At 38.4% G+C, this 23993-nt stretch overlaps 1 protein-coding gene across 20 annotated transcripts in view; it reads left to right on the top strand.

Moving 5' to 3' along the window:
- LOC104930360 (calcium-activated potassium channel subunit alpha-1) overlaps nucleotides 1-23993 on the top strand; it is an 89270-nt gene that overhangs the window by 37038 nt on the left and 28239 nt on the right. For all 20 annotated transcript variants that reach the window (XM_019278841.2, XM_019278844.2, XM_019278843.2 and 17 more), the window contains exons 3-14: nucleotides 4230-4291; nucleotides 9552-9645; nucleotides 9734-9845; nucleotides 14913-14988; nucleotides 15751-15826; nucleotides 15920-16090; nucleotides 17917-18008; nucleotides 22236-22346; nucleotides 22499-22604; nucleotides 22700-22782; nucleotides 23661-23730; nucleotides 23834-23989. In XM_019278841.2, coding sequence (XP_019134386.1) covers nucleotides 4230-4291; nucleotides 9552-9645; nucleotides 9734-9845; nucleotides 14913-14988; nucleotides 15751-15826; nucleotides 15920-16090; nucleotides 17917-18008; nucleotides 22236-22346; nucleotides 22499-22604; nucleotides 22700-22782; nucleotides 23661-23730; nucleotides 23834-23989 — 1209 coding nt within the window. The remainder of the gene's footprint in view (nucleotides 1-4229; nucleotides 4292-9551; nucleotides 9646-9733; nucleotides 9846-14912; nucleotides 14989-15750; nucleotides 15827-15919; nucleotides 16091-17916; nucleotides 18009-22235; nucleotides 22347-22498; nucleotides 22605-22699; nucleotides 22783-23660; nucleotides 23731-23833; nucleotides 23990-23993) is intronic.

Consider the following 23993-nt stretch of genomic DNA (forward strand, 5'->3'; position numbering starts at 1 on the left):
AGTGTGGTGGATCTGGCTGCTGCCATCTTGGCAGTCGTGCCTCTTCCGCCTCCTGGATACTCTGAATGATGCCTGGGTGCCTAAACAAGCCATCTGTAACAGCACCCACCTGTCAATCAAAGCAGCCAAGCTGTTAAATAAGCATAAGTTTAAGTCTTAATATAATATGAACGGGTAAAAAAATTCAGCCTCAGGTATGATTCCTTTAACCAGACCACTGCTGTACAGTTATATTTACTTTATGCTCATAACACACAAGTAATTATGTTTATTGTATTCTCATGCAACCAGAACTCTAATATTGTCTTTTTTTTCTTTTACCTAAATTGCATTGCTTAAATGATCAATTATAAAAACCTACAGCATCTTCAGTAATATACTTTAGTCCTAAAACTTGTTTAATTTTGGATTATATGTCAACATCTTTCTCCTCACCACCTTTAGAAAAAAAAGTAATTTTAATGTGAAATATCAATGAGGTGAGCTCGCTTCCCACAGTAAAAGTGATTTTCTGCCCAAGTGAAGTTCCAATTTCTTTGGCAGGTTATTCACGCTGGTTGGATGGTGAGTCACACTCCGGGAAGAGTGGAGGAGCATGAGTGGGTTTTCTGATGTTTACAGGTTGACTTGTGAATGCTTGAGATCTGCTGGTGCTCTCTGCAGGGCTGTGATATATACTGTACATCATTGACAGGATCTTTGGAGATATTATAATCTGCTGTGATTAAAAATGCAGTCACAACATCTCACTTATTACATAAACTACAAACAGTTTCAGCTAACTCCTTTCAACACTTCACAGCTGGACTTTGAGATTTCAGCTGGCCTCATTTCCCCAGTGTTTGTGATGGTGATGATTGTGTTCCAGATTAGTTATTTATACTCCTTATTGTTCTGAGGAGTTGTACACTCAAGACTTGGACTCGACCATTGTGAGATATAACTTAGTTAACTCCTTGAATACCTAAATACCTATTGTGATATATGTACAATATATATAAATATATATATACTGTTACTACTATAACTTGCTCTAGCAGAATTTAGACCTGGACCTGTCTTGCACCCCAAGACTTCACTTGGACTTGTTTCAAATTACTTGTGACTTTAAATGAGACTTTGAGTCAAGCTTGTCTTGAATAAGCTGATACTTGACTTGTAAACTAACCTGGGGCGGTGGTTATCTCAGTTGGTAGAGCATCGGCCCCATGTACGAAGGCTCAGTCCTTGCCACAGAGGCCCAGGGTTTGAATCCGATCTGCGGCCCTTTGTCATTCTGCATCTCTCCTTTCCCACATCCCTGTCACTCTTCAGCTGTTTATCAAATAAAGCTTGAAAAAGGCCAAAAGAATAACTTAAAAAAAAAGAAAACTGACCTGGACTAAGACTAAGACTTGGCTGACTTGTCTTAGTTTCAAAGGACTTGTGATTCGACATTGAGACTTGCTCTGACAGACGAGAAATGATCTGGACTTGAGTCGGATATGTCTTCAATGAATTACTCTGATATGGGTGACTCAGACTTGTTTCCAATAATTTGATAACTTCAAAAGAAAACATTTTTCCCTGAACACTCTGGGCGGTTTCTTAAAGTTAAATTAAATTTTATTTATATAGTGCCAAAACATAAAAGTTATCTCATGACACTTTCCACACAGAGCAGGTATACTCTTTATAATATAAAAGTGATTTCCTCCTCAGCAGTGGATGATTATTTTTTACATTTGAGAGAAAATATTTGTCATTTCCTTTTACTGCACTGTGATTTCACTCATATCTTGCGCAATTGGCTCCACAGTTGAGTGAAATGAATGCAAATTGGGCTGACTATGTCTTGGCAGCTCTGTTGGACATCATGCGGTGGTCAGTCCGATCTCAATGTGCCCCCTTGTGGGTGGAGCCATCTGCCAGCAAATGGCTGAAGGTGGTTGAAGATACAGATGTGATGCATCATTATCCGGTGACTGAGATGAATGATGAATGCTGGCACCGTCTGCTGTCACCTCATTGACAAACCCAGTCATGATTTCCCCTTTCTTTGTAGCAGCCTGTGTTGTATTTACTGCCATCACTGAATCTTTCTCTGCCGGCTTCATTAGCATTTCTAGGGTTGCACCAACATTGTTTCCAGTTTCTGAACTGGGCTGGTCAGAGGCATAAAGAGATTTCCTGGCTCTCAAAGAAGAAGGGTCGATTAAAAATGCATGCGGGTGCTTTTTGTCATTAGGGAGCCATCAGTGGTTGCAGGTTGACAATACAATTTCACATCATGGAAATGAATTAGGCTGAGCTCATTCATTATGAATGCCCGCTGGCTTCTTGTTCAGGACGGCCATTGTGTCATTTCTAAATAGATGAAAGCCAGGTAGGTTTGAGATAACCTGGTAGTGTATTTCAGGATGTAAAACATTTGTTCTTCTGTCTGGAAGAAACCTTTCTGCGTCTCGCTGGGTCGCGGCCTCGTCTACATACACGCTGGCTTTTAAAGGGGAAATTAGGACACTCGTTTTGCAACAGTATTCATGAGCTCCTGTGCTTTCTGACTTTTAAATATCAATTGATGACACTGTACATTGGTTTTAATGAATGAAACATCTCTGTCTTTTAAGCCAAATGCCAGAAAACGTGTTTTTGTAACATAAAATGTGTAAACTCATGAGCCGTGTTGTGGTTTAGTTTCTTTTTAGCCCACTTTGTGATAAGTATGCTCTAGTTAGGTAACAGAGATTTTGTCCTCTGCCCTCCATTCCTGATAATCTTCTACTTTCTTCTTTAGTTAGACAAACACAACATGACAGCAGTCACTTTTGAATCTTCCTGTGTGTGACTCTCAGTCTTGTCAGGTGAGAACACAGGTAACATTGATGGACGTGATGGACACGCCACCTGGAGCGCTATTTGTTTGACCTCTAAATATCGCAATGTGTTTATTTCCCATTTAATTTGTATTTACAGTTGAGGCTGATTTCCTGTGGTATTCCTCACAGTTCTTAAGTTTCACCTAATCTCTATCCATGTCTAAGCTGTCACCTGACAACCCTTGCTTTGTTCGCTAACACCCCTGGATCTCAAGTTTATTACCCTGCAACCTGCCAACACGTCTGCTCTGAACATCTATTGTCGTCCTCCTCCAGGCTTCGGTTTATTCTGCCACGTCTCCCCCCTGCAGAAAGGCAGAGTGACAGAATAAAAGCAATACCCTGTTTCTTTTATTTATTTTTATTATCATGCTGCTCCTCTGTGGCCACCGAAGCTTCGGGGCTCTGCTGCTGCATCCTTTCTTGTTTGTGTCTGTGAAAGCTGAAGCCACGTTCTGTCACCTCGCCCACTCTTCCGCTGCCAATTTACATGATGAGCCGAGCTCTTGTGTATTTATTTACACTGTCATATGTACGGTAACTGATGAGTCTGTTTGTGACACTGCTGTTTCAAACTGTGACTCTTTCTTTCGGGTTTATATAACACAATTATAATAGTCTTTACGAGCTGTATCAAGGTCTGTCAGTGCTCATTAATAAGCATTTGTTACGCACCTTGAAACACATGTCTGTAATTTCATCACACAGTTTGAGGTAGTTTATGCTTCTGAGAAAATAAGTTGAGCAATGACTAATGATTTACTTTCTTTTCTGATTATTTTGACAATGAATTGATAGTTTAGTCTCTAAATGTCAGAAACTTTCCACAGCTGGATTCGATGCCTTCAGATGCCTTGTTTTGTTCGACCAGCAGTCCAAACCCCAAAGAAAAAACAAAAAACTGTCACTTTGAAGAACCAGAAAACCTGCTTAAAAAATAATAATTACGTATAAATTTTCTGTCGATTAGCTGACTGATTAGTTCTTGAAGCTCTAAAAACCCCACATAATAATCTGTTTTTAAACATTATTCAAGACTAATGTATAGACATATTGTCTGTCTCTTTGTACACATATTTAAATTTGACTTTCTTTTTTTAAACTCACTGATCTTTTTTCACCCTTTTATCTGGTTGTGCTGTGTTAGAAAGCACTTTGTAACCTGACTTTGAAAAAAGTATTATCACCTTCTTTTTCTTTTGAAAAAGAAGGTGTCCTCCTTTTCCCATTTCATCCCCTCGAGAAGCGTCTGAAGATTAAACATCTTCTGTCTTGTTCTAAAGTATTATAGATGTTATGTAAAAGTATATTGTGAATGATTTAGTGTTATGGTGAAGTAATTATCCTTTTTTTTTCTCTTTTTTTTCCCAGGTGGTGCTCGTATTTGCTCTCAGCATCGGAGCCCTTGTTATATACTTCATTGATTCCTCTGAGTGAGTATTTTCATTGAGTTAAATCATCACAACTTCACAACTGATGCTGCTCTGGCTTGTAGGTCACAATCCTGTTAATCCTGTTTTAACCTTGTGCTGATAGGTAGACTACTTTTAAGGCTACTTCTTGCATTAGCATGATGTCCGGCCTCTATTCTACGAGTTCTTTGTTAAAGTTACATATAAAGTTACAAAAATATAAATGTATAATTCATATTGGATATATTCTGGTTTTGTTGCCATGTACCCTGCTGCTAAATGATGCTCCAGCTTTAAAGATTATAATAGTGTGTTCAACAATTGTATGTATTTCATAAAAGTATGAGACCTCAGTTATTATCTGGTTCGTGTACTCTCATAAATCCTCATATAGTGGATATACTGTAGTTTTAACTTTAATAACATTGAGTGCTGTGTGCTCTGTATATGGTATTTGAGCTCATGTACTTGTTGGCTGTTTTATCCAATCCCCTTCCAGGTAAACTGCTCTGAGCTTACTGGCGATCTCTGCTGACAAACAGCCAGTGCTCACAGATGAAATATCTTTAATCTCTGTAATGAAAGGATCAGACCCTCAAACAGGAAAGGAAAGACCAAAGTTCCTGTTCAAAACAATCACCATCACTCATCAAACTAGAGGAAGCGGAAGACCCTTTTAGCTCCATGTGCGACAGTATACTGTTACTGCAGTCCTTGGTAGTGTTTGGACAGGATGTGCCATTAAGAGCAAAACACACCGGGATAAAAGCTTTTATCAAGCCCAAAGGGAGTCTCCGCTGGGAGTAATGTTAAGGCAGAGACGAGAAAATAGGCTGTAAACTCATGTAATATAGCTCATGGTCCTGGGGGCAGGCATTCGGGTTATTTGTTATTTCATAAGACCGCATACTGTACAGCTGAGGGCTTGGCTAGCTCTGATGTGGTTTGCGAGCATGATCTCATTTCATTAACTGGACAAGCTCAGGTAGAGTTACATCCTCACCAGTGCCATCTGTGGCCTGTCGTTCTCGGAACTTACTAGTAGCGGCGCCCGATACCTTTCCACCTGATGAAGGATGACCTACGACCTCTGTCTTTAACCTTTTCGCACACAAGAAGGGGCTTTTGTTAAATACACAAAGAGGAATGATGCGACAGCACCTGTTCAATGACTCTTATATTCATATTCATCCCGCTAGGCTCTTTGTCCCAGTTTTCATTCAGTCTTGTCCAGGTCTTTCTATTATTCAGAGAGTATTTTTTCACTACCTGTCAACCCAACAAGCCCAGTACTTAAAGCCAAAGAGCAGCCAGTTAGCTGCTCTCTTGCATGCTTCTAAGTGTGCTGCAGACTGTAATAGATACAGCCCTTACTGTAATTAGTCTTGTGGGACTACTGAGGCTGTTATATGATGGACAGGCTGACCTGGCTTGAAGCGACACAGAGAGGGAGACGTCAACACAGAAGATCCACTTAGATCTGTAGCAGAGAGCTCAAGCTATGAGCCACACAGAGATGAAGACCCTGGTTAGGTCCCGTAGGGAGTTTTCCTTCATAAAGCGTGTCTGTACTTTGTACCCGGTACATCCATGTAGTCCCATGTAATTTGTAAGATGAACGTGGAGGATGTTGTTCTTTGTTTCATTAACGTTAAAGTGAAAGGTCAACACTAAAAGCTGGTGTCACTCCTTGATTGGTTGAAATTTTCAGTCATTCACTTATTTGGCCATTGGGGGGCAGCAAAACCCCACAACAAGCTGATAAACCCACAGCTTGGCATTTAGTTGTATTAAAATTAAAGATCCAGTGTGTAGGATTTAGTAAAACCTTTCGCTTTCCTTGCTCATCAAGGGAGCTGTATTCACTTAGCTGTAATCTACATAGCTAGCCACTAACTATGTTGTCCTTTTCATAAATGGTTGAACAGTTGGCGGAGCTTAAAACAAAACAATTAGCTAAAAGAGGCAGAAAACTGATGGTGATTAACTTTTAATTTGGGTGGTGATTATTTCTGGGTTCGTCACTGCAATTAAAGAAACTCCTTTCACGATACATTTGATTCATTTTTATTGGAATAAATTTTGAATATTGCATCTTTAAATCAAGATTTCGCTAACTGAGACTTATTTAAGCTACGTGACGTGATGCGTTTTATAGTAAAACTCGAAGATATTGATATGTTTCAAACTCTGAGTTATCTGCGTGACCTTTTACCCTCAGCGGATTCATCTTTTCTTGACCACAAAGGTTGTAAATGACGTGCGGTGCCGCGAGGAAACATACAGATCTCCTACGCGAGTTCTTCTGCTTTGTTTGATCTGAGTTTGAATTGAATGACGGAGGGAGAGAGAGACCAGAGCTACTGTGGGCAGGGAGGGTTTGTGATCCATAACAGGCTTAGTCCGTTTCCAAACCAGGCCTACTGGAACTCAATTATTTAGCACTGCAGGTCTGCCTGTGCTATATGGTCTGTCACCCTGCTGTGACAGGGATTTGCCAGGATGACGTGTCGTTACAGCGAGGGCAGAACTCTCCAACTTGTTAGGGCTATTCTTAGAGCAGCCTGAGAAATGACTGCTTGGGATATTTTTTCATCCTCATTGTAATATTTGAGAAATGATCTAGCAGCGGGACGATTTAATGTAGCAATTACGTTGAATGTAGCCCAAACAAAAACCTGCTAAAGTGCCGATAAGATGCAACAAAAGGGGAAAGAAACAGCCCGATATAAATGAAAGTGAATTCAAAACATCAACCAATTTCTCTTTTAATGATTAGATGACCTGCAAAACTTCAAAAATGCAACTGTTGTAATCTTTAAAAAGTGTAAAAAGCACTATTAGTAACATGCACTATTTTTGTCCATGAACAGTGTGCATATTGTTTGACTTTTGAGGATGCAAAAAGCGATTAAAGATCTTTAATTTTCTTGTTTTTATGAGGGGTAAATATTCAGAATACACATTGACGTGGAAGAACATATCGACCGATTAAATCCAGCACCTTTTGCAGGAAGTTGGTCACCTTTAGACACACCCAGTCACAGTAGAACAAAGGGTAAAATATTGTAGCCTAGTTGGAGTGGCGTGGTCACGTTTTACGAGGATAGTTTGAGTCTTCCTTATCACATCACCGACCTCCTGATCATCGACCAGTGTCAGTGCTGTATATCAGATTGGTCCAAAATAATCCCAGAGGTATTTTACCTCATGAACTCCACGAGGACAGTGTGTTTTATCAAACTGAGTTTATTACTTTTTTTTACATAACCAAAGCTTTAATCCGAGTGGTATTAAACAGCACAGGGGAGATTGTTGATGTTGAGTGATGAGGTGTGTGTTAGTGAAGCTTGTGAATGTGAGTATAGGGATCCCGAAGACTAACAAAGAGGCATGAAAACAAACTAACTTAATGTTTGAGAGGGACCTGCTTGGCATGCTGCAGAGAGGAAAGACTGTGAGGAATAATAATCAGCATGACTCACAATGACTTTGTGCTTTAGGGAAGTGGTTCCCAACCTTTAAAGACAGAGAAATATCAGTTTGTGATCCCTCAACATAAGTCAGGTGTCCATGAGTTATGGTGACTCAGCCAAAAATGTTTCTTTTCTTATGCTCAGATTCAATTTTTAGTATTGATGAGGTAAAACGATCCCATTGTTTCCCAAAACAAAATCTAAACTTTTTGTGTTTGTGTTGCAGTTATTTTCATTATCGTTTTGTGTAAGAAAAACAACTTTCCAGCTGTTTTTGTCCAAAAAAATCCAAAGATATCCCGTTTTAAAATAAAAAAAAATGTTACGTATGTTTTGGTTGAATAAGCAACGATTAATCAAATATTACAATTGCTCAAGCAGCTTCAGTTCTCTGGAGAACATTTGAAAATCATTAAGAAACCTTATTTGCTCTTCGAGGTTCTTCAGGGAACTTTTTAAGTCACAATTGCAACACTCTTGGTGGTTTGCAGAACATTTTTATGTTTAATTATCCTTTTTTCCTCTTAAAGGTCCTTTATAATACTAATAACTGGTTCTTTAAGTTGCAGCAGTGTGACTTGGTTTGGATAAAAACCAACAAATTTAACCAAACAATTTAAACACCTTTGAACAGCATTTTTTGTGTGAAGCTGAAGCACATATGGCTTTAGCTCATGGTTGGTATACGCCTAACATTGACTAACTTGGCTGTGTGTAGAAATTATTGTTGTTGTGCTATTTCTAATTGTAAAGGTAAAGGGTAATATTCTACATCCAATGTTTTAGAGAGAGCAACCAGAAATAAACTTTACTGAATTACTTTCTTAAAGTGATTTACCTAATGTTGTATTTAAAATGAAATATTTTTATTCAAATTATTATATGAACTCAGGGACAAATACTATTTACACAAAATTCTAGTAAGAGCTTCATAATAAATGCTTGTTTGAAGAACCGATAAGTAAAAGGCACTAACACGATTAACCACTCACTGTTTCCATCATAAACAATCTCCTGTTCTGTTTTTATTCATCTCATTTAACGATTCACTCAAATGAAATACTAATCAAACATGTATTTCACATCACAGCGGATAAAGCTAATTAACTGTGTAACCCTGAATGTACGGTAAACCTGTGTTTTCATTTTGGGTGTGACAATATCTTTTTTTAACTTCCAGGTCATAATTTTTATAACCCAGTCCTACTAACCTATTACAATCACATTTACTTGGTTATTTATTTCTCTTTATTTGAATTCTTTGTGCCAGATACAAGCTTTTTGAGGGTGAGACTTCACTGCATTGCTAGCATTTGCTATGGCTGCCTGATTTCATAAAAGAGTACATGAACCCTGCATGCATTTAACCCTTAAACTACTGCCTTGGCTCTGCATTTCCATCATGTTTAATTAAATATTTACCCTGAAATGTTGTCTGTGGGATTGGAAATGCAGGCCTGAAAGGAAAACATAATTTTCATTATCATTAAGTAATATTGCATCAGACAGATTGTTTTGCAGTTATTTAAGGGTTAATCAGGTATCTCGACAAGTTATTGCTTGTGTGACAATAAATGCATGTCCTTTCTCAACAGAAAAACCATTGGAAATTACCAACTATTGCACTTTTTTTTCAGTTCCTCTTCTTTTGGAAAATCTTAAAAACGCATTTTCAGGAAAAGAAGAATGCAACTTTTATGCTTTTCTTACATGAAATACTGTTGATGTATATCCAAACCTTTCCTCACTTTACTGCCAATATTTGTAAGACATTAACATACTTTGTTTCCCCCTCTGTCTAATAGTCCTATTGAGTCCTGTCAGAACTTCTACGAGGACTTCACGTTGCAGATCGACATGGCGTTCAACGTCTTCTTCCTGCTGTACTTCGGCCTCCGAGTAAGTAAAAAAAAAAAATTGTTTACGTGCATTCATATCTGTGTACCTAAAAACTGTGACTCTCATCTTGAATCTTGAATTTCCACAGTTTATTGCTGCCAATGACAAGCTGTGGTTCTGGTTGGAGGTGAACTCGGTGGTGGACTTCTTCACGGTTCCTCCGGTGTTTGTCTCAGTGTACCTGAACAGGAGCTGGCTAGGTAAGGATGCTCACATCTCTCATACAGGCTGATTGTACGGTGGCTCTTGTACTTAGGAGCCTGTGGTGCCACCCAGTGGATTTAACTGACATCGCAGCTGTAAGTGAACGCAGCAGATAATCTCAGCTCTTCACTAAAGCTGCAAAATGGAAACTTCTCGGTATATAACATGGGCACACCTACAAAACATTAAGCCATATAAGTTTGATAGTTTTGTCATGAAGTAAACTTCTTGCTGAGACGTTGCATGACATGCATGGGAAGTTTTGAATGATCCTCACTATTATTACTGCGGAAATAGTGCATCGAATTAAAAACCACGGCACAGCATGAAAACTGAAAAGCACGGTGACTCAAAAGCTTTTATCAGCTTCACTCTTGACAACACTATCAAACATTGTATGGCTGTCATCTGGTGTGCCCGTTTAAAACTCGCATTGATGCAAGTTGATTTGAAATGTAAGTTTCTCTCTCGTGTCACGGGCATTGTGCTGCAGGGGCGGGGGGTCATTCACATGCCCTTCACCTGTCCAGCAGAGCTCTTAAGTACACCTGCAAGTAACACTCGAATGAAATCACGTTGCTGTGATTGAAAAGTATGTGTATGGAGGAGGAAAAAAAAAGGTAATAAGCTTTGCTTTGGGGCTCGAGCGCTAGAATAGAAGTCAATCTGCTAAATGTGTGAAGCTCATCACTCGGAGAGGTCTGTGAGGAATTAGAGGATTAAGGGGGATAATTTTTTTGCTGCATTACAGGTTTTTTTAGCTGCTTTTTGTTCTGCTGTCAGCTGAGGAACAAACCTGCCGTGTAGCCGGCACCTCTCTCTCAGCAATGAACACCCTCTGCTTTAGAGTCAGTGTGACAGCTTGATAGGTACAGTTGCATAACGTGCCCGTGTGTTTTCCTTGGGCTAATGTACTGTGACTTATGGTGTGAGAAACAATAAAGGTAGAATAAGGTAGTGCTGACTTCTGGTGCCATCTAGTGGACATGTCAGAGTATGGTGGGCCTTTTAGGTCTTTCACAGTGTTGTTGTAGATCTGGGCAGCAGTCTAGAGTGTCCATATCATTGTTAGTTGCTTTTAGGGGGTTGGTTTGATAGCTGCAATAAATTTTTATCGGCCGTTTTATTGCTACCGTTGTAGCAAACTGCTTGTATTCAAATGAGTCGAAATTATTTTCAAATTTATCTCCAGCTCCAACAAGTCTTTGTGCTTTCCTGTCATGCATTTGCTTAACATTAGTGCTAATTCTGCTCCTATTTCATGTTTCTACACGGCTGCCATGCTGTTGTTTGTTGTTTGAAAAGACTTCTTCTTTCCTGCATCTGTTCGGTCCGTGTGGATGGAAAGATGTTGTTAAGTCACAATTGACTGTGACGCCAGTGTATATAACCGATCAAATTAAAGTTGATTAAGCAGGGGGCACAGTCAAATTCAGCTGCTCAATGTCAAGCTGCTGCTTGTTTGCTGAAGAAATTCTAGATAGAAACATAGTCATGATATTTTGTCTACATTGCACATTGTTGCTCTTAAATCATGATGTTTTTTTAATGCTGATGATGTTTTGACTGCGTTTCCCAGGGTTCCTGAATCGTTTCTGCGGTTTGTCGTTGTTACTGTTACCATTTGTGGAAGTGTTGTTCTTTTGTTGTCTGCTCAGCCATACGTGGCTCTCACTGCTGATTTACGGCTTCACACAAAACACAAAATGCAGCACTTCCTGCAAACACACAAACATTCGTGCACCTGGTTGACTGGACACAGGTTCGAATACATTTGTATCCAAATTTGCTGATGGAAAAATAACATCCTAGAAAATGACTCATTTCCTGTGGTTTGTGGAGCTGACTCCAGTGGAAGGATTTCTCTGTCAGAATCTAATCTCAGTCATATGGTCAGCGAGCAATTGGTCATGTAGGATTAATGGGCGATTTACTGTTTAGTTAAACTGAGGTTAAACAGGTGGCGAGGTCGTAACAATCTCGCAGCTGTCGAACTCCCTCTTCTGATCGAAACTCCGCATTTCACCCGGCGCTCGGCCAATCTGCCAATCCTCATGTCTGAAGATTTTGACACAAATAGACGCGACGGTACGCGCTGATATTCCCTCTATACTAACGCGTTCATTCATGCGTGACAAGTTTGCAGCAGCTAATGAGCACGATGAAGTGTTTCTCCCGCAAAGTCTGAAATGCTGACCTGCTGCAGGTGTGAAATACAAGCAGCACATTTATCTCTGACAGTGAAAATAATGCAGTGCGGTTAAAGAGAACATTACTCTTCCAAGATAAGATATTCACGTCTCGCTGGCGGCCACATGTGCTTTCCTCCAGAGCTGAAGTTCTGAACACAGAAAGACGACTTTTAGTCTAAAACTAAATGTCCTCAAATGCAAATGCTTTAAAGCAGACGTTCATAACGTGACGTTCGGGAGCTCCAAACATGTTGCACGTTAAATACGCTGCAGAATGATTAATAGCATAGGAACAAACATTTGAGTCATTTCAGTTTAGTTTGTCGTGTTGATCCTCAAAAGAGACGCTCCATTTTAATCCAAGCAAATATTCATTCATTATTGTTTTATTATCTGAAACTTGATTTGCCTGTAGACAAATTTCATATTTTTGCACGTTTAGTTGACCTGCTGTGCACTTACTCTCTTTGTTGGTGGTTCCCAACTTTTCTGGCTCATAACCTCGTAAATCTTTTTTTTTTTTCGACCCCTCAGATGCAAAAGTTCAACTTCAATCATTTGTGGGGTCATTAAGAAGCAAAAGATCCAGACTTTGTGTGGCAGAAACAACAACTATATTTCTGCTAATTATCTTGTGGCCCCCTTGGATTTATGTTATGACCGGTGAGAGGGTCATGAGGTCTCTCGTTTTGAAGGGTTAAGGGGTTATCCGAGAGAAGAAAAATGATTGTTTTGGTTGAACTACTTGAACTGCTGCAAATGGACAAACTGAGAATTTTGCTGCCACATGTTCTAAATTTTATTCCACATTCCAGATTAAATGGACTTTGCAGACTCAGATTTCTGTCAGCTGCTATATTTTTTTTTCCTGCTGCGCATTTAGTTCTAACCACAAACAACAATAGCAGTTATTACATCAACTTTAATTAATTTAGGGATTATTGCTGAACCACTAAATCCATAGAGAAAAACACAATTATTGCCAAAGCTTCTTATTTCTCCATACACAGCTTCACTGGCTGTTCACATGACTTTATTTTGTGCTATAAGACAAAGATACATGCTGTTATTGTGCAAGATTAGAGAATGGAATGGAGAGCAGTTACGGGGTTATAGGGATGAGATGTAGGTTACATTGTGAAGCCAGCTGATGGACAGACTCACTGCCTGGCCTCTTCCTTTCCCTGGATGAATCCTAAAGGAGCTTACACTCTAATATCCTGATGGGAAATGGGTTTGCTTTAAGCTCGCCGAACACGCCTCATCACAGCGAGAATACTATGAAGGTCTGAGGTAAATCAAATAAAAAATACTTCAGATACTTTTCGACGCCAACCTGTTGGGTGCTGCTGTGATGAAAGCATCTGATTCTTTGTTTTTTTTCTCTTTTTGGAGGAGGATCACAGATTTTCTTTGTGATATTTGGTGAGGTGGAAGCAGAATACTGAAGACGTGGATGTGAAGCTGATTTTTTTGGACTTGACCATTGAAACTTTTGCCTCCCAAATTTAATTTCCAGCAATGATTCCCACTAAGATGTTAGTGTACAGGGGGCCCGATGGAGGCACACACGCTCAGACGGTTTCTAACACAAGAAGGCGCAAGAAATCAACCGGGGAACTCTTCCAGAAGGGCTATAGGGTCAGGATGGGCCACGGCCAGGTCGGCGATAAAGAGGACCAGGACAGCATCTGGTACAGCCTCGGTGCATGCTTCCATGTAATATCCTACTGGGGTAAGACCTGCAGAACGTGGGAACCAAAGGGAAACTCCACTAAAGCTGAACGTTGCCGTGTCCAGAAGTCTTTGGACTCTGTGTGTCAGCTGGAGCAGTTTCAGGTTCAGGATTTGCTCTGTATAATGCTCCCCATCTGGCAAACGCTCACTTGAAATGAAAAATGAGCTTTTGGCGAGGCACATCACGGTTCACGTCATTTCATAAAAGATTATTTATTTATATTTTTCTAGCTGAATGATTGTCTGTAACATTCTTTGATTTGTGTCATTTGGCATTCAAACACATCTATTCCAGCAGGGGAATTTGTCTGCATGATTTATGCACGCAGAGATGAATTTTACTTCACTGCTCACTTTTGGCTGAGGTGGCTTTTAATTGTTTATGCAGCATCGACACTGCAGTGGATTTTTTATTTTTGGATCTATGGATCATTTGGCTTTTAAACTCAGGTGAGAGGTTCCTCTCAACAGGTAGTTTACTGCAATGCACCTAAAAATGATGCTTCGTGGACAGAAACAGCAATAATGAGGTCGTGATTCGACACATATGTATTATAAATGATGGTGTGATACAGTAAACCCGTACACGCGCTCAGGCTGGTGTTGCCCTTGCTGATGTTGTTTAACCTCCTTGAACTCTTGGCAACAGAGACAGGGTCTATTTTTTCCTTTGCCGTAAATACCCTCAAATTTCGGATTTGACGTCACGTCAGTTTATTCAATCAGTGTGGCGTGACAGCGTCCACCTGTCTCTAATCCAGGTTTTCATCTCTTCCATGTTTAGTTTTATCCAGCAGGAGTGAAACATGTATCAGGTTGATGCCGGTGCTTTGCGAGGCTCCTGTGTGTGTTGTGAGTTGATAGATCTAGAGTTGATCCGGGATGTTGATTTAGTTTTTTATCCCCACAAAATCCTAAAATGTTTATTTAATGATACGCAGTAACGCTTGCTTGATCAGTCGGGGTTTTTATTATTTTTATTTTATAAATATGAATCCAATGAAGCTGATAAACATGGATGAAAGTTTGAAAGGTACGGTGTTCTTGTTAAACGACAGTCGAATGCTATTGGTGTTGTTTTAATTGTTATTAATCATTTTGAAGTAATTTTTTTATGGTCTCTTTTTCTCACAGGCTTGAGGTTTTTAAGGGCCTTAAGGTTGATACAGTTCTCAGAAATTTTACAGTTTTTGAATATACTGAAGACAAGGTAAGTGTATTCATATTTTATCTCTCTTTTTGTCAATGTAGCAGTGTGAACATTGCATGTAAAGTGCGTTTATTTGTAGCCGTGAGCATGATTGCATGTTTTACATGTTTTTCCTGCAGTAGCACGAGCACTTGCTTTCATTTTATCTGGTGAACGTTAATACGAAATCTATTCATCAGCCCTGTAGTCAGTAACATGCTGTATTGTGCACGCTGCACTTTCGTGATGAACGAAGCAGCTTTCTGTTTCTGTCTCCACGCTGCTTAGAATTAAAGCTTTTTGCACAGATGTCAGACAGAGCTTATAGAGCAACAAAATGCTTTAGAATAATCTCCTCGCTCATTCACTCAGAGGAAGGTAAAGACAGAAACACAAAGTAGGAGAGAACAGAGTTCATGCAGGGACTTTGTTCACAAAATGCACGTTTACATTTACATTAGTAGTATTGTTTTTTGGCATGGGGTGAAAATATCTTCATTTGCCAAAAAAGAAACTAAACACACAACAAAATTAGATTTCACGATAATATTGTGTCGATGGATTATCTTAAATTGTGAATAAAATGAAATGAAATGCAGCAGCTTTAAGAAATTTGTCAGAATCTGTGCAGCATGTTATTGATTTCGATATCACTCTCTTACATTACGAGTGACAATATAAAAGCTGTATAATGGATTTTATAGCAGACATCATCTAAACTCTACTTGATAACTTGTGTTTTGTGTTCTGGTTCTTTTTTTCTTTCTTTCTTTTTTTTAATAGCAACTCGATAAAGCTGGTGAACCTGTGTTCAATCTTCATAAGCACATGGCTAACTGCAGCAGGCTTCATTCATTTGGTAAGTTAAAAGTGAAAGTATGTTGATATAGCAACATTATAAAAGTAAAAGTGAAAGAGGATAATAATCTTTTCTTTCTGGTTCTTATTCCAGGTGGAAAACTCAGGGGATCCTTGGGAAAACTTCCAAAATTCCCAGGCACTTTCCTACTGGGAATGTGTCTACTTACTCATGGTTACTATGTCCACTGTTGGCTATGGAGACGTTTATGCAAAAACCACCCTGGGTCGGCTGTTTATGGTCTTCTTCATCCTTGGTGGTTTGGTAAAAATCCCTCTTATTACTTACTCCTGCTTAAAATCCTCCATGCAACCAATCATCACACCCCGCCAGGTGTTAACAAGCGCTGGGACGCTCTCAACTCAGGACGCCCTTCACCTGTTGCTTACACTGAGGTGTTTTTGTGGCTCACCACTTCACCACAGTATGTTGCATGTCATGTATTTTATGAGTTGTCTACAGTATTAAAGCATTTATTCAGGTATAATGCTAAAGTTTTGTTCTGTTATTAATTTCGATATGATGTGTAGAATATTTGAGAATTTATGCTTTTGTTATTAACTGTAAAATTACTGTGGTCCCCTCCCTCTTTCCAACAAACACAATGAGACATGGGATGATTTATTTTAGCCTAACTTGATGGATGAAGCAACATTATCTCCGTTTTTACACACACACATATTTAAAGGCAAAATGGGAATGAAATGCATGAAGGAGATATTTTACAGAACGATAATATGATGATGAAATAAATACAGAAAAAACCCTTTGTGGGATTTTCCACAGACCTGAGTTAGCTGATAAAAAAGTAGCCAAAGATCATTTAGAGGACACTATTATCCGGATCATAAAGTATTACTCTGGAGTGGATTAAACAACATGGTGACATATTGGAATATAAAAAGGTTTTATTCAAGTGACATTTTTTATGTCCGTGGAAAGCCTGAATAAAATTTATGTGACCATAGAAATTTATGTGCAATCAATACTCAAATTAATTGTATCTCATCTTCAGGACAAGATTAAAACTCTAATTTGGACATCCTAAAGTTTCCACAGATACCAAATATGTCAGGCTGATCATTAATATTTCCATATGATGAAATGGTGCAGCCATAAAGGACTTATATTAGGACTTATACATATAGGTGTTTCTTTCAAAATACACTAAATATGTTGGAAATAGTTACTGAAAATGTGAAAAGACTTTGAAGGATATGTTACTGAAATGTGGAGTTAGAGGTTAAAACAGTTTTTCACCAGTTTTCAGGATTTTGTGGGCGGTCCTTAAAGGGTGGCTCGATGACACGATGAGGCCACCCTGAGCATACCCCTGCACCCCTAGCACAGAGATAGAGATTAACTCATCTCACTCAAAGTGTTTCAAAGTTAGTCATCTCATTTTCTGAACTCATCTGACATGTTTTAGTCGTTTTAAAATTGCTGCTTGACTGCTCCCACGAGTGGGCGTGGCTTCGGTGCATTCAGCGGACACGCCCACAGTCCTTGAGCTGAGAATACTGCTCATTTTTACCTGATTTTAACACCTGATTTCATAAACTTGTCGATATTTTTAGTAAGTAGACTTTAGTAGACTTTAATGTCCTCTTCCTGACACTTAAATATAGTTGAGTTAATGTCTGCCATCCATTATGGCTTCGCTACCAAAATCAACCCGCCATGTGTGTTTGTTGGACGAAACATGGCACATGAGGCTTTACCTTAATTTTTATAATTTGTATTTTTTGTATCACAGATTGACATACCGCTCATCAGCTGTCATTTTTCTCCTTTATTCTTCCAACATCCGTAAATATTGGCCTTATAATTTCCTTTTTCATTTTCATTCTACTTCTTAATATTTGGAATGTAACTGTGATATAACTTCAGGCTACATTCAGTCAGTATTGACTAATTTGAATGAATTGCACCATTTTCTTTCTCCTTTTTCCTCTTAGCAAATAAATATTAATACTACTCCTGCACGTTCTTCGTCTTTCAGACCTCTCTTTAAAGTAAAAGTAGAGGACCTTCTCTTCTTTGCCTTTCTTTTTTTTAGTCTCTTCTTCTGTCTCCTATCTTCTCCTTAGGCCATGTTTGCAAGCTACGTCCCTGAAATCATAGAGTTAATAGGAAACCGCAAGAAATATGGTGGTTCCTATAGTGCGGTTAATGGGAGAAAGTAAGTATTCAAGGAGGCTCTACTGCCTCCGCCGCAGTAGAACCTTCTCTGCATGCCCTTTTCTTTTTCTTTTTCATGCATGTAGGCCATGTTTGCTCGCTACGTGCCAGAAATTGCTGCTCTCATCCTTAATCGGAAGAAATATGGAGGGAGTTATAACTCGACCAGAGGCAGAAAGTAAGTCAAACAAATAAAAACAGCAAACTTTTAATGGTGTGGTTTTGTGTGACTCAAGTGGCCCTCTCACGAAGAGGTGACCCTGATTTTTGCTTAAACAGATATCACGAAACTGTAATTTGAGATGTAATAATCTCAATTTAGCACTGAAGTCACACTGTGACTGAAGAACTTGGCCATGATTAATGTATAGAGTTTATTGTACTGTACTGCTGCTGCTTTTATATGTGTGCAAGCTGTCATTGCTGCTTATCGCAAATGAATGTCTGCTTTTACAATGCAAAAAGTAAAATCTCTTCAACAAGTGATTTCTGTCTATTATTGTCAGTCATTGTTTTTCTTTAAAAAACAAATCTGGTTTGATTATTTCAATTTGCTTCAAATAATTCCAGGCAATCATTTTGTTAGCGTGTTGAAGGAGAAGTCTGAACTCTTATTGGAAGCAATTTGAAATAACCTTGCTGCCAGACAGATTTTTTGTTTTAAGAAAATTAGACTTTGACAGCTGAAAAATAGACAGAAATGAACTGGTATGACAGATGTTTTTGCAGTGTAGTCATGTACATGTACTATTGTCATGCTTACAGGTTGGCACATGTAGGATTTTCTTCTCAGTGATATAAACTATTCATGCTACTATCTGCATGTAAAAGCATGGTCACTTATTATAGGAGGAACTCCTAAAGGCTTAAAGCGAACGTATGTAACTCTCATTGAGAAGCTGCCACTGTGGCCACAAGTAACAGTTACAATGTTAAAACATGGTGTCAAGTAAGCACAAAAGAGTAACGTCAGTTAAATGGCAACATCTAGCTAAAGTTTGCTAACATCGTGTGTCATTTCTTCTTTCGAAATCTGTGAAAATGTTACATAATAGTCTCGGTTTAGAGCTCTGCAATCGTTGCTTTAGCTACACCCAATTCATAGTCTCACATTAGAGCTCTGTGATCGTTGCTATAGTTAAATCTAGTTCATAGTTTTACTTTAGAGTTCTTTAATTGTTGCTATATTCACATCCAGTTCATAGTTTTACTTTAGAGCTCTTTAATTATTGCTATGGTTATATTTAGTTTGTAGTCTGGCTTTAGAGCTCTGTAATTGTTGCTGTTGTCACATCAAATTCATAGTTTTACTTTAGAGCTCTTTAATTGTTGCTACGGTTATATTTAGTTCGTAGTCTGGCTTTAGAGCTCTGTAATTGTTGCTATATTCACATCCAGTTCATAGTTTTACTTTATAGCTCTTTAATTGTTGCTACGGTTATATTTAGTTCGTAGTCTGGCTTTAGAGCTCTGTAATTGTTGCTATATTCACATCCAGTTCATAGTTTTACTTTAGAGCTCTTTAAATTGTTGCTATGGTTATATTTAGTTCGTAGTCTGGCTTTAGAGCTCTGTAATTGTTGCTATAGTCACATCAAATTCATAGTCTCAATTTAGAGCTCTATGATCGTTGCTATAGTTACATCCAGTTCATAGTTTTACTTCAGAGCTCTGTAATTGTTGCCACGGTTACAAACACTTTATCGTTTCACTTTAGGGCTCTGTAATCGTTAGGGTTACATCCAGTTGGCATCTCTTGGCATCCTTGAGCAGTGATTTACAAAAGTGATTTAAACTTTTTACCTTTGCATCGCAGCTGAACGTAGCTTTATTCTACGGTGGCACACTGAGAGAAAGTCCTACATGTTTCATGGTGTCTTGTAATTAAGCTGCTTCTTGTCAATGTACATTTGTGTCAAATTTGTGTTCGTAAAATCAAGTGTTTTCAGTAATTCACAGTTTTTTTTCCACCCATCTTTCTGCACACCCATGAAAACTCAAATGTGTATAGTAGAACATTTGCTTAAATTACAAAATAAAGCAAATATGATCAATGAAAATCAATGATTGATAGACAGCTCTACTAATAATCTAAACTACTAGATTACTACTAGATTACTACTAGAGTTGAATCAGTTTATGTTTCTATGTTTTCTTGAAGGGTAATTAATAATAATTTATTCATAACAGAATAGTTAATTTATGGTAAAATAATATGCATTACATTTAAAGGGAGACTTAATAATCTTAATTTACAGAGTTCAGTAGATGTATCTGATGTATACATCTACTGATCTACCATTGCTTGCTTCATGTTAATTTTTGGAATCTTGTTTTTCTTTTCTGGAAAAACTTGTCTCGCTCTGCTTGTATATTTTTCATGCTTTGCCTCTGAACATTCTTGGCCTTTATCTTCAGTCTGACCTACACCCTCAGAACCAAATAAAATCCTGAGTTTACAGGAAAAGTTTGACATTTTGGGAAATACGCCTATTCACTTTCTTCCCGAAAGTTAGAAGATAAGATCGATTCCACTCTCTTGTTTGTACAATAAATATAAAGCTAGAGCCTGGAGGCATCTGGGTGGGGGGAAATGAAATGCAGCTCTCGCCCCTCCGTCATTACTAACACTGAGGTGCCCTTGAGCAAGGCCCTTTAACCCTAGACTGCTGGAAGTCCAGCGGCCAGCAGATCAGACTGTGGTTGTACTGGACAGCTTCCAGGTGTGAGTGTTATCAGGGCGTTCCTGAAAAACACTCAGATTTCAGTGTATGGATTAAAACAAACAAGATACAATGTTTTAATTAGTGCGCCTTAAGGGCTGGTATGCTTACTTTTGTCTTTGTAAGCTAAGCTTAGCTAATTGCCTCCTTGCTCCAGCTCTATACGTAACACACAAACATGTGAGTGGTATTGATTTTCTCGTCTAACTCTTGGCAAAAAAGCAAAAAAAAACCCAAAACATTTATTTCCCATAATGTCAAGCCATTCCTTTTACATATAACACTTTTGTGTCTGAAGCTCTGCAGCTGTTTCTAAAGATAGTGAGATTCTGCTGGATGCCTCTAAACAAAATACGGCTTCTTGTAGCATGCTTTTTCGTACTTGTGGTCGTTCACTTAATTTTAAAGAAGCCAGACTTGGTTTGAAACATGCTTAAACCAAATCTCTGCTTCTTTTGTTGGTTAATTTTGTAGAAAAAAAGCACACTTAGAGCTTTTTAAAGTGATTTTTGTGTATCTTTGTATTCATTATTTTGTCTATTTTTTGATTATAGGTGAATTGGACATCTATTAAGCTTCTTATTTATTCGTATGGAAATAATTGGTTAAAATTGCTCACACAATCATCTGGTGGACACAATCATCTGGCATTAAAAATTTAACAGCTTGCGTGGTCGTTAAATTTCACCAAGAGCCAACAGAAATGTAGGAAATCTGTGTATACAGTTGTCATCCCTGTATGATTTCAGTTTTAGTTTCCTAGAATTAAATATTAATAAATGCACATATTTTTTATGTTTACTTTAGCTATTGTCCCAGCTGGATGGAATTATTAGCATTATTATTTTTCTATTTCCCTCTGTCTTCTTCCTTATGTCTACTTCTTGCCATTAATATCATTACTGTTACAGATATAACTCCCTCTTTACTGTTCTCCTTTACTGCAAAATAACAACAATTTTGACGCTTTTATTGTACATTAAAGACACAGAGAAAGACGGCAGTACAGTGAGCTTAGACAAAATGTTTATCCCAGTAAGTATCTGAAATGATTTTTTTTTTAATATTTTCTAAATAAAAGTAGAAAACACACGTTTAGGAATAAATCTAACCTGTGATTTGTGATAATCGAGATAGACTGTGAGCTGATTTCATAATCTCCATCTAAGTAAACTCTGATCCTTTTATAATCTGGTACTGAAATCCACAGCGCTCTCTGACCTGCTCGTTCAGCCCTGACCCGTCACGACAGGAACATCAAACATCCCTCCTGTTACTTAGCTTTTATTATTTCCACACAGATTTTGAATCAATCACCTAAATACAACAGCACTGATTACTTTTCGTGTCCATTACTTCTCATCTCAGATTTACCTTTCGATTCCAGGACAAAGATGAAGATGAAACGCCGATCTGTGTCTGTCTGTGTCTGTGTGTGATTTTTGTTTTTGACCTTTATTCCGAATATATTTTATTTCATTATTATTCTGCACCTCGTTTTCCAGGCACATCGTGGTCTGTGGTCATATAACACTTGAGAGTGTGTCCAACTTTCTTAAAGACTTCCTACACAAGGACAGGGATGATGTCAATGTAGAAATTGTTTTTCTCCATAAGTAAGTACAAAACTTTTTTTTTATTTTTTTTTTTCCACTTGTGTCCCTGAAAAACAACAAATTTCATTGCTCACGAAAAAACAATCTTCTCCTCAGAGATAAGACACAGCGTTCCTCCTCAGATTTAAGAGTCTCTCTTTTCCCTCTCTCAGTATTTCCCCTAATCTTGAGCTGGAAGCCTTGTTCAAGCGACATTTCACCCAGGTGGAGTTTTACCAAGGGTCTGTCCTAAATCCACATGACCTGGCCCGAGTGAAGGTAACAGATAATACGTCTTCCTCAGCTCTTTTGGTGCCTATAAAGCCCAGTTGGATATTGTTTAATCTGTTTGCGTTGTCTGATTTTGCTTCTAGATCGAATCAGCAGATGCCTGTTTGATTTTAGCCAATAAGTACTGTGCTGACCCTGACGCCGAGGATGCATCCAACATCATGAGGTAAACCACGATATAAGAACGTTGTAGCTTCTGAGAAAAACATACATACATTCGGAGTGGAAGAACTAAAATTGGTAGAAGATCCAGGACAAATTCAGATGAGAAAACTCCACTTCTCTTAATGGATTTCAGAGATTATCGAGTGTTTAATGTGGGAATAGAAACTATTTTAGAATTCATTAATCTAATCACTATACTCCTGATTGAAACTGTAATAATCTGTTTATACATAAATCAGTGTGACCGTGCAAAGAAGTAATCATGTTTCTCCCTTCAGCTGTTACTTTGTTGGCTTTTTACGGTATCACAAACTCAACTGGTTCATCTTGTGTTAACAATAAAGAATCTATGAAATGAAAAAGATATTATTATGTCAAAGAGGTAAATAAAACAGCAGTTGGTAAACTCTGCAGCAGCATGCGCTCTAGATTACTGACACAACAGGCCAAACGATTGCACTTCGGAAATTGAATGCCAGTGTTTGATATCAGTTTCCTGGACTTTTTTTTTTTTTTGTGAGTGTAAGCAAGCATGTCCGAGCTGGCTCTGACTATAAGCAGAGACTCTCAACATGAAGCTCCTGGTGCTCAGTTTCCCTTTTGGAAAATGATCAAGAACTCAAGAAGAGAGGAAACATGAATCCGATACAACTATTTTGTTTCACTGAAGAAAACAACAACATGTTGTGTCTTTAGCTTCAAATCTCTGAGCATGAATGTAAAGTTCCAGTTAATTGTGTTAATAAAATATTATGAAAATAATTTATTAGAGCTGTCAGGAGGTTTTATGTTTATGTTCATGATATAAACACCCACAGAAACAGTGGAAACATTTTGCAAGCTGTCTGATTTTTCTTTGTCCATTCTGTCACACATCAGAGTAATTTCTATCAAGAACTACCATCCAAAGATCAGGATAATCACTCAAATGTTGCAGTACCACAATAAGGTTGGTATAATCTCACTTGTATCATGAAATACAAAGAGTTATTTTTGTCTGCATCTTCGTATTTCTCTAAAGCTACCATGTAACTTTGTTTTTCTCCCTCTAGGCCCACCTTTTGAACATCCCAAGCTGGACCTGGAAGGAGGGAGATGATGCCATTTGTCTTGCAGAGCTGAAACTTGGCTTCATCGCTCAGAGCTGCCTGGCTCAAGGCCTCTCCACCATGCTGGCCAACCTTTTCTCCATGAGGTCCTTCATCAAGGTAG

This window comes from Larimichthys crocea, chromosome XVI (assembly GCF_000972845.2).
Source record: "Larimichthys crocea isolate SSNF chromosome XVI, L_crocea_2.0, whole genome shotgun sequence".
Lineage (NCBI taxonomy): Eukaryota > Metazoa > Chordata > Actinopteri > Sciaenidae > Larimichthys > Larimichthys crocea.